At 44.1% G+C, this 14,669-nt stretch overlaps 1 protein-coding gene across 2 annotated transcripts in view; it reads right to left on the reverse strand.

The window, feature by feature from the left end:
• Positions 1-701: 701 nt before the first annotated feature.
• LOC100258986 (peptidyl-prolyl cis-trans isomerase CYP37, chloroplastic) overlaps positions 702-14,669 on the reverse strand; it is a 30,826-nt gene continuing 16,858 nt past the window's right edge. For both annotated transcript variants that reach the window (XM_059735311.1, XM_002284607.5), the window contains exons 7-12: positions 2,772-2,874; positions 1,980-2,033; positions 1,603-1,752; positions 1,373-1,495; positions 1,148-1,197; positions 702-1,051 (exon numbers count right to left, since the gene is read on the reverse strand). In XM_059735311.1, the coding sequence (XP_059591294.1) occupies positions 940-1,051; positions 1,148-1,197; positions 1,373-1,495; positions 1,603-1,752; positions 1,980-2,033; positions 2,772-2,874 (592 nt within the window). In that variant the 3' untranslated portion in view covers positions 702-939. The remainder of the gene's footprint in view (positions 1,052-1,147; positions 1,198-1,372; positions 1,496-1,602; positions 1,753-1,979; positions 2,034-2,771; positions 2,875-14,669) is intronic.

The raw sequence follows: 14,669 nt of genomic DNA on the forward strand, positions 1-14,669 counted from the left end.
CCTTACGTAATTAAGACAAATACCTTTTACGAAGTCAAACAATCACAATCACCTTCTCTTTCCGATATTCTTTGCAAGGTTGAACAAACAAAGGCTCAAATGTGTTTATATGGTTAAAAATAACACATATATCACAATCACCTCATCCCATGCGAACATCTCTTGTGAGGTTGAATAAATAAAAACCCACATCAATATTGAAAATCGGCTTTGATACAATTATCAATGTCAGGGATCTACTTTGATATAGTTTGTAATAACCCGCTTTCGACCATATAAATATTATCTGTTCTAAACCCAAAGAACTTTTACAACTTTAAAACACGTCTAGATAGTAAAAAGAAACGTATGTGTATGCATATATAATGTTACAAACATTTTTTTTCATATCTAACATACCATATCACAAAATTAATCTTATATTTTCCAACATATATAACAAAAATAGTTGTTTTTTTTTTTTACTTCCAAAGTTAAAAATAGATGTTAAGAGCTAGTGCAAACAGGCCTGTAAGCATCACCTTGTTGTATATTGACAGTAAGCCGGATACTTTCTTCCCCTTCAAATAAATTCAAGGACCTTTGTGGTTTAGCCAATGATGATTGGTGCTTGCAATCAATCTATATTAAAATAACTTCTTCTCGGATTTTTCCTTCCATTTCTATTTTAAGAGAAATAATGGTAATAACATAGCCAACAATTTTGTAAATCCACTGTGATTATGAGATAACAGAATCATCAGTTACAAAGCTTCCAAACCTTTGGGCTGGTATGCCAAATTCCACTCCACCCAATTTAATGGAAGAAAATTCAACAAACCATAATCACAATGATGAAAAAAGGAAAGGAAGAAACAAGAAATAGAAACTTGGTTACTCAACCTGCAAAGAAAATCGGGTCAATGCAAAGAATGGCAGCTGATTTGGCAGCAGAGCAGATCAACTTTCCTCTGGCAATATGAGGCAATCTCGACCTTCCACGAGCTTTGCAGATCGAATTATATCTCCTGTTTTAATCTGAGAAAGAATTTCCCTCCCAGCAGTTGTGTAACTGTATAATAAAATATCGATATAAAACAGGTGATCGGATATAGAAGTTTGATCAAGTTACTGAGTAATGTAGTTCTAAGAAGTTGAATAGGCATACCCAAAGACTGAAAATTGACCTTCATCAAAGGACAGGCCCCCTAAGCCAGCCTGTGGGGAACGAAGGTTTGGTAATTACCAGAATTAGAAATAAAAATAACATATTAAAGAATAAACTGATTTTTAGTTCAAATTTATGTCTTTTTTCTAAAGTAAAACAGAAGCATCTCAAAATTTAAAACTTGGGTTGCATAATCAAATTGAGCAAAATGTTAGATTGACTTACGCTTCTTTTATCATAGAGATAGAAGAAAAACTGGTATGGCGACGAGTACTCATCAGACGTTTCACTGTGTGCCATAGCAACTGCTCCATAAACAGAGAGTGGAAGCACTGGCAGCTCCCCGTCCTTCCACGTGAAAAGCAGAGGAACATCAGTCAGTGAAAAAAAGAAACGAAAAAAACTTTTGTTGATCATCATTGCTACATTTTTAATTCCAATAAATGTGAACATACCTGCACATTTAGTGTTGTTCTGTACAGGGGCTCAAATTGACCAGATGGCATTATTTCTAAGGGAAGGCTATAACCAATGTTTTTGTTGTCCGATAGAATAGCTTGATTGATAAGGTTGAGCTTTGCCCCATCATATGCCCCATCAATCACCTGAACAATGCAAATTGCTTCTTTGTCACATCAAAAGGTACTTAAACAACCAACAATGTTCTTTAATTAGACATCCAGAGTCCCAATCGAAATGTTCACCAGAGAAAACTAAACATTAAGTCAGCATGAGGTTCATTAGAGCTATTTATACAACACATCAACAAAAACCTTTTTCAACTACTGCTGCAGAAAGTATCAGAAGGTTGAGTGAGGGTCAACTACCTTACCAGTTTTGCAAAATTCCCCGATGTCAGTGGTGTTGAATATCCATCTATAACAACCTGAATGGATGGGTTGATGATCAGCTGACAACTAAGTCTTGAAAATAGCAAATAACCAGCAAACCATTATCATAAGTTATGTGGATCAAATGCACATTAAGATTTCAACAACTGAATAAAACAAAACATAATCTCGTGCTTATGAATGCGAGTGTTGTGCGTGTGTGTGTGTGAGTGTGGAGAGAGAGAGATAGAGAGAGATTGTTGATTTTTAAATCACCCTGAAGAATCAAGTGGGAAATTTGATCTGCTTGCAAATAATTTAAATAAATCAAGGATCCAATAAATTCCAAATAAGATTTCCATATAAACATATGTTTAACTCATAATTATCCTTACAGCCAATTACAAAGTAGTTCAATTGAGGTGCCTTCTATTTGTGACATCATTTCTGAGGATAGGTTGCTACAAAAACCTCCCACTCATAACACTAAAAACATGGCAACTAAACTCAGTTATGGATGTGGGAAATCTGATAAGCAGTCTCTTATGCTAAAGCTTTCAGTTTATTTCTACCATTCAGTCATGTTTTTGGATTTTAAAGGATGTTGCAATATAACTAAGGCTTGATAGCTTCCTGTATTCCAATCACCTTTCATCATGGTGATTGGTAACCCTTTGAGACCCAACATTCAGTTGCTAATCTGTTTTATTTAAAACTTACTATCCAATATTATCACCTAATAATGCACATAGGGATTACTTTCACCCTTCCAAACAGTGTGGGATTTGGCATACCTGAATTGTGGCAGTTTTTCTTGATTCACCACCAGCTTCTGGAGAAAATGACGAACCATCTCCTTTTTCAATGGTAAATTCAATAATTCCTCTCCCAACAAGCCTACAAATTATATGGACAAGTTGATTTCTCATTTAGAAAGCATGCAATACCAACGAAGCTTTACTAAAAAGTTATAATACAACTCCGTAGGCGGTCTTTAATAGCTCATGTATATTTGAATATATAGATTTTATTTTATGTAGCCGCCGAAACACAAAAGTAGGTAAAATAATCACCAAAACATAATAGAAATGGGGTCAATTTCAAATCCTAAAATACTGCAATTGGATACTGACAGAATCACCTCAACTTTCTTACTGATTCAGTTCTCTGTAACATAAAACAATACACAAATGTCTGTGTATAAATTATGCCTTGATAGTTGAGCTATGATGTATAATATGATAAATTTTCTAAGCTTCAAGGTTTTGGTTCTTTCCATTATTAACAGTAAGGGTTTATTTGGTAGATATAATAAAACAATCATTAACATCAGAAATTGCTTCCAACAGCCATGACTTTGCTTACAACTATCCTCTGTAACTATACAAAAAGGAAAAATGTGGAAGCAAAGGACCACCATTTTTTTTTGGACAAAAGCAAAAATGGCTAAATCATTCAAGATAACAAGATCTGCTGGGATAAAAAGAAACATCAGAGTTTTGTCAAAAGAGTTAAACATCTGTGTCAGTTTTTTTTTTTAATTAATGGAGATGACGTTAACCATGTGTAGACCCCCATTGTGGGAGTCATTCTGCAGTTTGCTTTTAGCCAGGTGTCGCGCTCCTAAGCACCCACGTGTCAATCCCTGATTGGCCATCATGGAATCAGAGTAGTGCTTTTGAAGGCCAATCCGGGGTCGACACGTGTCATCATGGAATCAAACAAAAATCGTTTTGGCTGTTATTTGAGGGAGAAAAACCAGCTACATGGGGAGGTCGTCTGGCCGTTGGAGGAGTTTTAGGAGAGAGGGCAGAGGCTGGCAGAGGAGTGGAGGGTTGCGATTTTCGAGGGGAGGAAGGTGCTTTTCAAAAGGAAGCAGAGGTGAATAGAGAGAAGGTGAGAAAAACAGAGAGAGGAGGAGGTTTTTCTTAGCAGCCGAGAGAGGAAGTTAGCAGGGCAGGGGAGGAACCGCTCAGGTTTGATCCTTCCTCACTTTAAATTCTCCAGTATTACTGCATTACTATGTTTCCGGCTGATAGTGGATGCTTGCTTTGGTCATCTAAGCTGTTAAACTTGCTTTTCATTGTTACTTGTTGAGCATCTTTATTTCTCTGTATGTATTTACAATGGTTGCGCTACTTATTAGCGTGTTAAGATTCTCCCACCACTTTGTTTTGCAAGTCTCTTAGTATTCATGAAAATGGAGTTTGGATTTCAAGGCATCGTTCTTCCTCATGCATGCTCTGTTTTTATTTATTTATTTATTTTTCTTCATTCTCTTTCCCCTGTTCTTGTTATCTCTCTCTTGGAGTGTTGAGCATCTTGTTTGGGTTTGGCTGTCTAAATCGGGGGTTGCTTTGAGGGGTCTTAGCATCAGAAATCTTCAAGATACTGCCATGTTTCTTGTAGAACAAGCGGAAAGACAACAAGCTTAAGATATTGAGTGGGGAAGTATTCACTGTCGTTTTTGAGAAAACAGAGGAGAATGGGAAGTACCGATGGAGCCACTTACGAAGGGTACACCTATGAGGAGCTTGAGAAGGAACCACACTAACAATCTGAAAAGTTCCAGATCTCAATCACTGGTGCTGATGGCTTTATTGCCTTTCATATTGCTCGGAGTCTGAAGACGGAGGGCCACTACATTATTGCTTCTGACTGGAAGAAGAGAGGGCCTATGACTGAAGATGTGTTTTGTCATGAATCCTATCTTGATTGATTTCAAGGTGATGAGCAACTGCTTGAAGGTCACTGTTGGGTTTGACCATGCGTTTAACCTTGTTGCCAATATGGGAGGAATGGGGTTCATCTAGTCCAACCATCCAGTTATTATGATGATCAGCTTCGGCATGCTTGAGTTTTCCATGATCAATGGGGGTTAAGAGGGTCTCAAGATGCTTATGGATTGGAGAAGCTCGTTGCGGAAGAATTGGGTAAGCAGGTTCATGGGTATATGACGAGAATTGGGTTTGATCTGTTATCATTTGCAGTTAGTACGCTTGTTCACATATACACATTGTGTGGGAATATTGAGAAGACAAGACATGTTTTCAACGAGATGTTGAGACCAGATTTAGTACCATGGACTTCCCTGATTATTGGTTATGTTCAGAATGCCCAAGCTGACGAGGCTCTTCAGTTCTCTGGGCTGCTATTCAAATCAAGAACTCAACCTGATCACATTACCTTTGTCGGGGTTCCTTCTATTTGTACTCATGTTGATTTGGCCTCTGTGTCTCCCTGCACCGAGACGAGTCAGATTTCAAGAGGAGTGGAGCATGCAGTAGGGATGAAAATGACAACGGCTTCTCGTTCCCACTAGGCTACAATAGTTTAGTGGAGAGGTATCCACGCATTGGAAAGGATCACTTGGTAAAGCTCCTGAAGCAGAGGCTTTTCTAACAGAACCATAGAAAGACGAATTTGGCATGTCCAAACAGGGTGCAACTGAGGTTATATTTAGTGAGGTGGAAAATGAGAATCCAAAGGAAGCAGATTGGTTTCCAGCACCAGAAAGGCAAGAACGAATTGACCAGTTGCAAGCAAAACTGTTCCATGTAGCTGCACCACCCAGTTTAGCTGTTCAGATGGATGGTTCATATGTACCGAGAAATAATCTGGAGGAAACAATGAGCTGAGAGTGAAGGAAAATGAACTTGAGAAAGAAATAGAGCGAGCAAAGCTGTCCTCGAACGACGCCGGCGGCTTTGCCGCCGGCGGCGAAGGGCCTCCGCCATCACCAGAACGCCAAGCAACCATTGAAGCTCTTTCACTTTCCCTCTCCTCTGATGGCCTCTGCAAAACTTGCTGCTGTGTTTCCTTTTCATATTTCTACAGCGATATCATCACGATCATGTGCATGATTCTGCTGTCTCCAGTGTCATTATAGATCTTGAAGGCACCCTTGACCTTGATGAGAGATGTATAGAGAGTCAACGGGAATTGTTTTAGTACAGGACACATGCTAGGGAGATCCTGAACAGAGTGGGAAGAAATTACTGATAACAACCAAACTACTCCATTGTCTCATCCTCACTCAGGGGCAGGGGCTTCCTCAGCTTCACCCAATCCAAGAGACTTCCATGAAGTTATGCATGCTGAATTATATCGAGGAAATAACAGTCAGGCATCAGATGGTGCCCTTCATTGGAGCAGTTCATCCAACACTTTTGTGCCTCTGCTACCTGGGAATGAGGCCCCACAAGAACTCAGTTCTAACAGTGTGCCACTGGCAAGTGCATATGGTCTTACCAGGGATAGGGATGGTCGTTGGGCATGGGCAATTGCCCTTGGTGTGTCACCATCTCCCAAATATCAGCACGCTGCAGTTTTTGTACATTCACAGCTCCATGTATCTAGAGGGGCACTTGGTGATGACCACATGGTAGAAGACAGATCAAGTATTGCAGAGGTGCTGGGCTCCAGGCGGTTTCACTACTTGTCTGTTAACCTCAAACCCTACTGGATGATGACTATCCTTTTCAATGGATATGGGAGAAATGATCAAACTCCACTAAAACAAAGCCAAAAGATCCCCAAAGCTCAACTACCAGAAGAAGAGGAATAAAAATCTGTTTTTTTTCAAAAGAGTGTTAGATACTGTTGCTGGCGTCTGGTGTGACACAAAGGCTATTGTTACAAGTGTAAGAGCAGGTGGGTACAGTGCTAATGCAACTGGTGGAGACACTTCATTTGAATTGATTAGACGCTGTAGACATGCAGCTGCTGCAGTTGGTGATTTGGTCTCTGCTTATGGTGGATTACGTTGTGGAATGTTGCTTGATGACCTGATTGTTGCTGAAAATTGTCATGCTGCTGAAACAACAAATGATGCTTCTCCTACTGCAGCAACCACAACAACTGTTGCAGCTACCAAGCAAACTGGAAGATTCCCTAATATATGTTCTGGTCCAGAGAATCAGCTGATATCTTATGACACATCTGGTGTTATTAAGAAAGGACAAAGACTCAAAGTTCCGATTGGTTCTTGTAGAGAGCAGGATTCACTGACTTGCCCGCTGCTACAAGAGAACAAAGAAGCTTCCTCCAGTCTGGAGATACGAGTCCACCACTGCCATCACTCTCGTGGTTTAGGCTAGGAATGGGGAGTCGACTCGTACCCAATTGCAGATCCATATGCCAAGCCTGTTTTCATGATTGAGAATATCGTTGAAGAGTCAGCAATTAGCCTCAGTCGGCAAGAATACCTTCCATGTCACTGAACCTGTTAGCCTAGAAGCAGCGAAGATTTCGGGTGAGGGTTGTGGCCATGCTGCAGCTACAGAGGGTTCCTGATGTCCGCGACGGTTGAAGGTGAGAGAAAATGTAGTAAGCCATCAGTGGAGACCAGTGTGCACCACATGAACTGTCCAGAAGATGCAAAGTTTCATGCTATCAAGTCTCTTAATGAAGCTAATTTTCTCAAGGAGAAATTAAAGATTGCATAAGGACTTCGTGTTAATCATCAGCAATTTCATCAGATCCTTAGTCACACAAAATCTGGTATTGAAGCTGGTGCAGTTTTTGGTGTCAGATGCGGGAAATTTGGTTCTAAAAGCTATTATATCCAATCCACCGACTTCTCAAATGTCCATGGTAATATGTTGGTAGCAACAGAAAAGATTCTTATACCGGTGCAGTTCATTTTGAAATTCAAGAACCTGGAATGTATGCTGTTAGTGATGAAAGAAAAATGGGAACCTTTCCTGAAGCCATTTCCAACAACGTGCTTACAATGGAAGCTGCCTTTGGGACGAGAAGACTCGCTACTGAAGTCAAATTCAATGATGATGAATCGAAGTCTGGAACATGGTTTCTGTCAGCGCCTTCTTAGCGGCAAGGAATGATGAGCCTTTGCATGGCAGAATGCATGTTATTTGTGACACATGGCTGACTATGAAGCTCCAGACATGAGGAAGCCCATAACAAGAGAAACTACAATTGGATACCCTCCAGTAATAGGGCTTGTCGGTCTCTCCTCATTTCTGATGTGGTGGTTTCCTAAACTTTTGCTCCACAAATGGCGTCCTTCCTCTGCTGGCTTACTGTGTGCACTGGACCCACAAGCACGACCTGTTTTGCATGGCCACCTTATGCATGTAACCCAAGGGCCACGTGTCATCTTCCCTTTTCTCCAATCTTCTTTGATTTTGAAAAAGATTTTCCCAAACTTCATTTTGTAAATAATTTCCTAAATTCCGGTTTTTAAATAACTTCAAGTCTCCAAAGCTTTCATCCTTAGAGTTTTTAGGACTCAAAATCCCATTTTCAATAAAATTTGGTTGCCATTTTCTTTCCGGCAAGCCACTTTTGAATTTTCTTTGTTTTCTAAAAATGTTTTAAAATAAGCAAGGATTAAAATTCGTAATTCCGAATAATGGAATTTATGGAATTAATTCATGCAAAAATAAATGGGCTTTGGTGGGGGCCCAACATATGAGATTTTATGATTGATGGATTGTTTGGTTGATTTGGGTGCCATACATGATTTATTCTGCTCTATGATATGCATGTGACCATCCTTTAATTGTGCATTAATCTCACTTCTTGATAGCGCATTGAAGATCGTTGCCCAGGTACGCATCTGTCCTTATTCTGGTCTTGCTATACGCATGTTTTGATACTCATATGTGCATGATTGATTTGAGTATTTATTGATTTCCTCATCATCGCCATGTTAGCTTCATTCTATTAGTAGAGACCCGACTTTAGGGACTTAGAGGGGTGCTACGGTCTTTACCGTACCTTCCCGATAAGTAACCTGACCCCCGAACCCGATCCGGTTTTTCACAGACCACCTTTTCCAAAACAAGGAGTCACACTTAGGGTTTTTCTTTCTTATTTTGTTTACCCTTTAAAAATAAAACAAAAATAAGTGGCGACTCCAAGTCATTTTCAAATAATCAATAAAATCAATTTTTCAAATAAAATAAAGATCGAGTTTCGCCATCGAGTGGGAAACGCATTCGAGCGTTCGAAATGCGGGGTCCACAAAATGGCGACTCCACTGGGGACCTATAGAGGGTCAAACTTGAACTTAAGATGAAGCAAACATGGCATTTGATGAGTCGATCAGCGAGTACCTGTCTCTTGATTGCACATTGGGAGTTCTTGATGTATGCTTGGATATTGTGTTGTGACATTGATATGATTGATCATCTTGATTTGGGGCTTCAGATGTCGCTTTTTCTGTACTTCATTGCTATATTAGTTTGGTACATTGACATGTCGATTATCATAGGTTGCTCACCTTGTTTTGCTTGGTATGGCGATTCTGTTTCTTCCTGATTATTCTGCTCACTTCACATGCCTAGACTCACTATTGTACATCGTTTGACTTGCTGTGTTGTTTTCTCTGATTGGCATATTATCTTGATCGTCTTTTGAGCATGATGTTCATATAGCTATTCATCCTGATAGTTGTAGCTTTTTGTGTGGACATGAGTGATATATCCTGTACTTTGCTTGACTGTATGACGCGTGACTGCCTTCTTTCTGCATGATTGCATGTTGCCTGTCTATGTGGGTCGCGCATATATCCTCTTGCCTCCAACTCTCTTGGTTTCGGTCATTCCTTTCATCCCGGTTCTCACTATTGCAAGTGTGAGACCTTCTGTGTGTTTGCTCTTTGACCGAGCCAGAGATTAGGAGTAGGGTCTAGCGACGGGCTATATCGATGTACGGGAGCATTCTGGAGGAGAGCGACACTTTGATGTCGATTGGAGTCTGATCATTGAAGACATGTATAGCCCGGAGCTAGGTTTCATGGATATTTGTGTGGCCAGTGTGTTTCATATCCTGCTTTAGCTTCTTAGGGTTTCGGATGCACCCACACCATCACTGTGCACTCTAGTCGACTATTGAGTGTTGAGAGTTTGAGAGGTTTCACCATAGGAAACCCCCTGGGATGCGAGGTAGTGCATGTGTGGAGGTGATGACCACCTTGCATGGAAGCGCCCCGTCTCTTCGGAGACGTGCAGAGGGTTGCGTACCGTCGGAGGGTATGATCGCTTCTGCTAGGGATATTTTAAAGTCCACCCTTATCCATTTAGAGCCACCTTGACCTTGTAGGTTGAGCCGTAGATCCTTCGATTAGGATTCCCTCCCTACACGTGGGTGCATCTGAGGGCTTTCCGTGCCTCTATAGCCGCAGTTTTGGATCCGATTTTCCCTCTGTTTAGTCTCCAGATGAGAGTGCACTGAGATCAGGACGAGTTTGAGTACGGTCGGACCACTCATCTTCACTTGGATGCTTTGCTTGTTTCCGTTCAGATTATCTTTTCTTCTATACATTCCCCGAGCCATATCCTTATTCCGTTCTTCGTGCTTTGTAGGATCGGACCTTTGATTCCTCGTCTTGATATACCTTTTGTGGATCAGAGCAGAGGAGGAGTACTTTCAGGATCAGGATTTTTACTCTCAGTCTGGGTATAGTTTCGTGGATCAGAGTAGAGGGTAGATTAGTTCGGGTTTCAGATACACCAGATATGGATCAGCAGGTTGTCACGGTCGATCAGTTCACGACTGCCATGGCTTCTATCCAGGAGGCTCTGGCTGGCCTTAGGCAGGAGATCAGTGACCAGCAGAGCAGGCCACCTATCGCTCAGGACGGGGTATCCTATGACCCGGTGCCACCTCCACCACCCCCACCCGTTCCTTCAGTGCATCAGACATCACCATATGTATTACACGGGCATTCTGGGATCGCTCCACCCGCAGTCGCCCAGGCCGTTGTCGCTGATGACACGCATGCGCGCATGGACCGCATCGAGCAGTGTATGAGACAGATGAGAGTGTCAGATGGATCCGTTGTTTGGGATGATTTTGGGGGTATGCCGATAGCCAGCTTGCCGGCTAAGTTCAGGATGCCAGATATTGAGAGGTACACTGGTATTGGTTGTCCGCGCCTCCACCTCAGACTTTATAGCACCGTGATGAGGGCTCATGGACTGGACGAGCCTCAGATGATCACTCTTTTTCCCCTATCTTTGAGTGGGGCGGCTCAGCGCTGGTTTGCGTCTCTAGAGTCCTCGAGACGCCGTACATGGGATGACTTGGCCCAGGAGTTCCTACGACAGTTTTCGTTTAACACTGTTGTAGACGTATCAAGGAGAGAGCTCGAGGCTCTGAGGCAGAGGACAGAGGAGTCCGTTTCTTCTTTCATTTCCCGCTGGCGCGGGAAGATAGCTGAGATAGTGGATAGACCATCAGAGAGAGACCAGATTCAGATGGTTTTGAGGAGCCTACAGCCGGGGATCGCCAGACATGTGGTCGGGGTCCCGTTCACAGATTTTGGGTCTCTGGTTATGGCTTTGTATGATGTCGAGGACGGCATCACGAGGGGTTTATGGGCAGATTCTTCCCCTAGTGATGTTAAGGGGAAGAAACCATTCGTAGGACCGAGACCGACAGAGGTCGGTGCTATCAGTTCATCCAGTCAGAGGCCTCTCAGACGCCATCAGCCGATCCCACAGTTTTCCGAGCCTCATTCTTCCTATGCATCTCATCAGTACAGGCCACAGGCACCTCGTCCGGCTTACGATCAGACGCACATGCCACAGACATTGGTTTTGCCTTCTTATGCCACTCAGGGCATTGAGAGACCCGCGGTCTCCTACACAGCCACAGGGCAGCCATGCTACGCTGCTCAGCTCACCGCGAGACCTGCGGCGCCTTATCCCCGACCTGGAGCCCAGCAGACTTCTGCTCCGTTTGCTTTGAGGACGCAGAGACAGTTCTCGCAGATAGGCATGCCGTTGAGCCAGGCTCTTCGGAAGCTTACGGAGGCTGGTTTATTGACTGCTCTCACCCCTCGGCCACTACCTCAACCGATTCCAGCTCAGTTCAGGATGGATTTACACTGTGCTTATCATCAGGGGCCTGGACATGAGACCGATCGATGCACCGCTCTGAGGCACGCTATTCAGGATCTGATAGACCAGGGTTTGGTACACTTGGGCCAGCCGAGTGTGACCACAAACCCGTTGCCGACCCACACCACACATGCAGTTCCTCCACCAGCCGGTGGTATTCATTTCTTGGACTTTGATGAGACTGATGATCATGTCCATATGTTGAGTTGGGATGATCCAGACCCAGAGCCTATCATGCCAGCTGGGATTTACGAGACGAGTGGGGTGACCTTAGAGCCACAGATGCCTGCTCCATTCCGATTAGTTCCTGAGGTGGCATCTGTACAGGCGGCCACTTCCGAGCCTCTGACATTCACACGTTATAGCGTTCAGGCGCCGTACATTCTGATCCCAGATGTTGAGGAGGTTCAGGCTCCACACAGTGATGATCCTCAGACTCCGGACGTTCAGTATATCCTCCGGGGAGGGAGAGTAGTGAGACAGCCACCTCCCGCGGCAGCTAGGCCAGTTGAGGGTACATCTGCTTCTCAAGAGGAGGTCAGAGCAGAGGATGACGAGATTTTGAGGCAGTTGCAGAGCACTCAGGCTCGTATTTCTATCTGGAGCCTTTTAGCGTCCTCCAGTACTCATCGGGACGCACTGACTCGAGCTCTGAGCCAGATCAGAGTTGATACCACGACCACTCCCGAGGGACTCATTCATATGATGACGGCTGGCAGAGCCACTTGTATCGTCTTTTCCGATGATGACTTGCCACCGGAGGGCTCAGACCACACTCGCCCGCTCTACATATCTGTTGGGTGTTCAGGCCGCCGAGTCCCATCTGTCCTCTTGGACAATGGCTCGGCCCTGAACGTATGTCCTCTTGCCACTGCCATCGCCCTTGGATACGCTCCTTCTGATTTTGGTCCCACTACTCAGACCGTTCGCGCATATGACAGTACTCGGAGGGAGGTCATGGGTACATTGGAGATCGAGTTGCTGATCGGTCCGACCACTTTTGTCACTGTATTCCAGGTTTTGAGGATTCCTACATCCTTTAACCTGCTTCTGGGCCGGCCATGGATCCACAGAGCCGGGGCCATTCCTTCTTCCCTCCATCAGAAGGTGAAGTTTATTCACGATGGTCAGGTCGTCGTGGTGCAGTCTGTGGGAGACATGTTCATTGCTGCCGAGCCTGTGCTCGAGATTAGTCACACTGATGACGATCTTTTTCTGACTGGATTCACCTTTGATGAGGTGCAGACTGTGGAGATAGAGGATTTTTGCCGAGATTTTGTGGCCATGTCTTTTGACCAGCATGGGAGCACAGTGGTGCTCGATATTATGCGGAGCATGTCCTATCTACCCGGCATGGGGTTGGGTCGACGTCAGCATGGACCGAGCGAGTTCATAGCCATCCCTGATCACGACGTACCGTTCGGACTTGGGTTCATCCCCACTGAGGCCGATTATCTCTACATGGCGCGTTTGCGCAAGGAGAGAGTGAGGGCTCGACTGACCCACACACCTTTCTACTATCCTCTTCGTCCATACACCAGGAGCTTATCTGATTATTTTGTGAGGGCATCAGAGCCATTGACCCGTTCGGACATGATCATTGGAGGACTTAGCACCACTCAGGAGGTCGAGCTTCAGCGCCTTGTCCAGCAGTTACGATTGAGAGACGGAGCTCCTGGCTCTTCGACTTCTGTGTTGATTGCTCCTTCATCTCCAGATCGCACGAGCCTTATGACGCTTTGCTTCCCGGATGAGACCGATGAGCATGGGACCTTTGCTAGGGTCGGAGACATAGTGGACGGAGCCGTCCCACACGACGAGTACATCGACGAGATGCTCGCCCTGAGCCTGAGCCCGATCGAGGAGAGAGTTCATCCTGGGCTCACTTCACCATTCGATCTTTTCGGGGTGTCTTTCATCGAGATCGTTGAGGAGATCCATACAACCCCTACTCTGGGGATTGCTGAGGATGCTATAGTTTTTGATGATTTGATTGATAGCCATGTTGGCATTGTTGAGGGAGCGTCCGACTCTGTGGACCCACCTCTTTCATTTGACGTTCTGTCGGGGTTCGTCTCCCGTTCTGACATTGTTTCCGATGTTTCATCTATGGATTTGAGCATTTTTGAGTATCTGCCTGTCTCTCGTGATATTGATTTATCTGCACCATCTTCACCCACATCACAGATTTTTGATATTGATGATGAGATTGCACAGCATGACTCAGATGATGACTCATCTTCTGTTTCCGATTCGGATCCCGTTGATCAGAGGGTTTCACCTGTTGTAGGAGACACAAAGATTGTTGATTTTGGCACTGCAGATCAGCCTAGGGAGTTGAGGATCGGGTCAGATTTATCTACAGATGAGAGGGACAGCCTCATCCAGTTGCTCAGAGCATATTTGGACGTCTTTGCATGGTCCTATGAGGACATGCCGGGCCTTGATCCATCTATCGTCCAGCATCGTTTGCCACTTCTGCCCCATGCCAGACCGGTTAAGCAGAAGTTGAGACGATTGCACCCTCGTTGGAGCTTGCAGGTGAAAGAGGAGATTCAGAAGCAACTCAGTGTGGGATTTCTATCAGTGGTCGAGTACCCGGAGTGGCTGGCCAATGTCGTCCCTGTTCCCAAAAAGGACGGCAAAGTGAGAGTCTGTGTTGATTTCCGAGATCTCAACAAGGCCAGTCCTAAAGATGATTTTCCTCTCCCACACATCGACATGTTAGTTGACAGTACAGCAGGTCACTCGATGTTATCCTTTATGGACGGATTTTCCGGGTACAGTCAGATCTTGATGGCTCCAGAGGACATGGAGAAG

The sequence above is a fragment of the Vitis vinifera genome, chromosome 19, assembly GCF_030704535.1.
Source record: "Vitis vinifera cultivar Pinot Noir 40024 chromosome 19, ASM3070453v1".
Taxonomy (NCBI): domain Eukaryota; kingdom Viridiplantae; phylum Streptophyta; class Magnoliopsida; order Vitales; family Vitaceae; genus Vitis; species Vitis vinifera.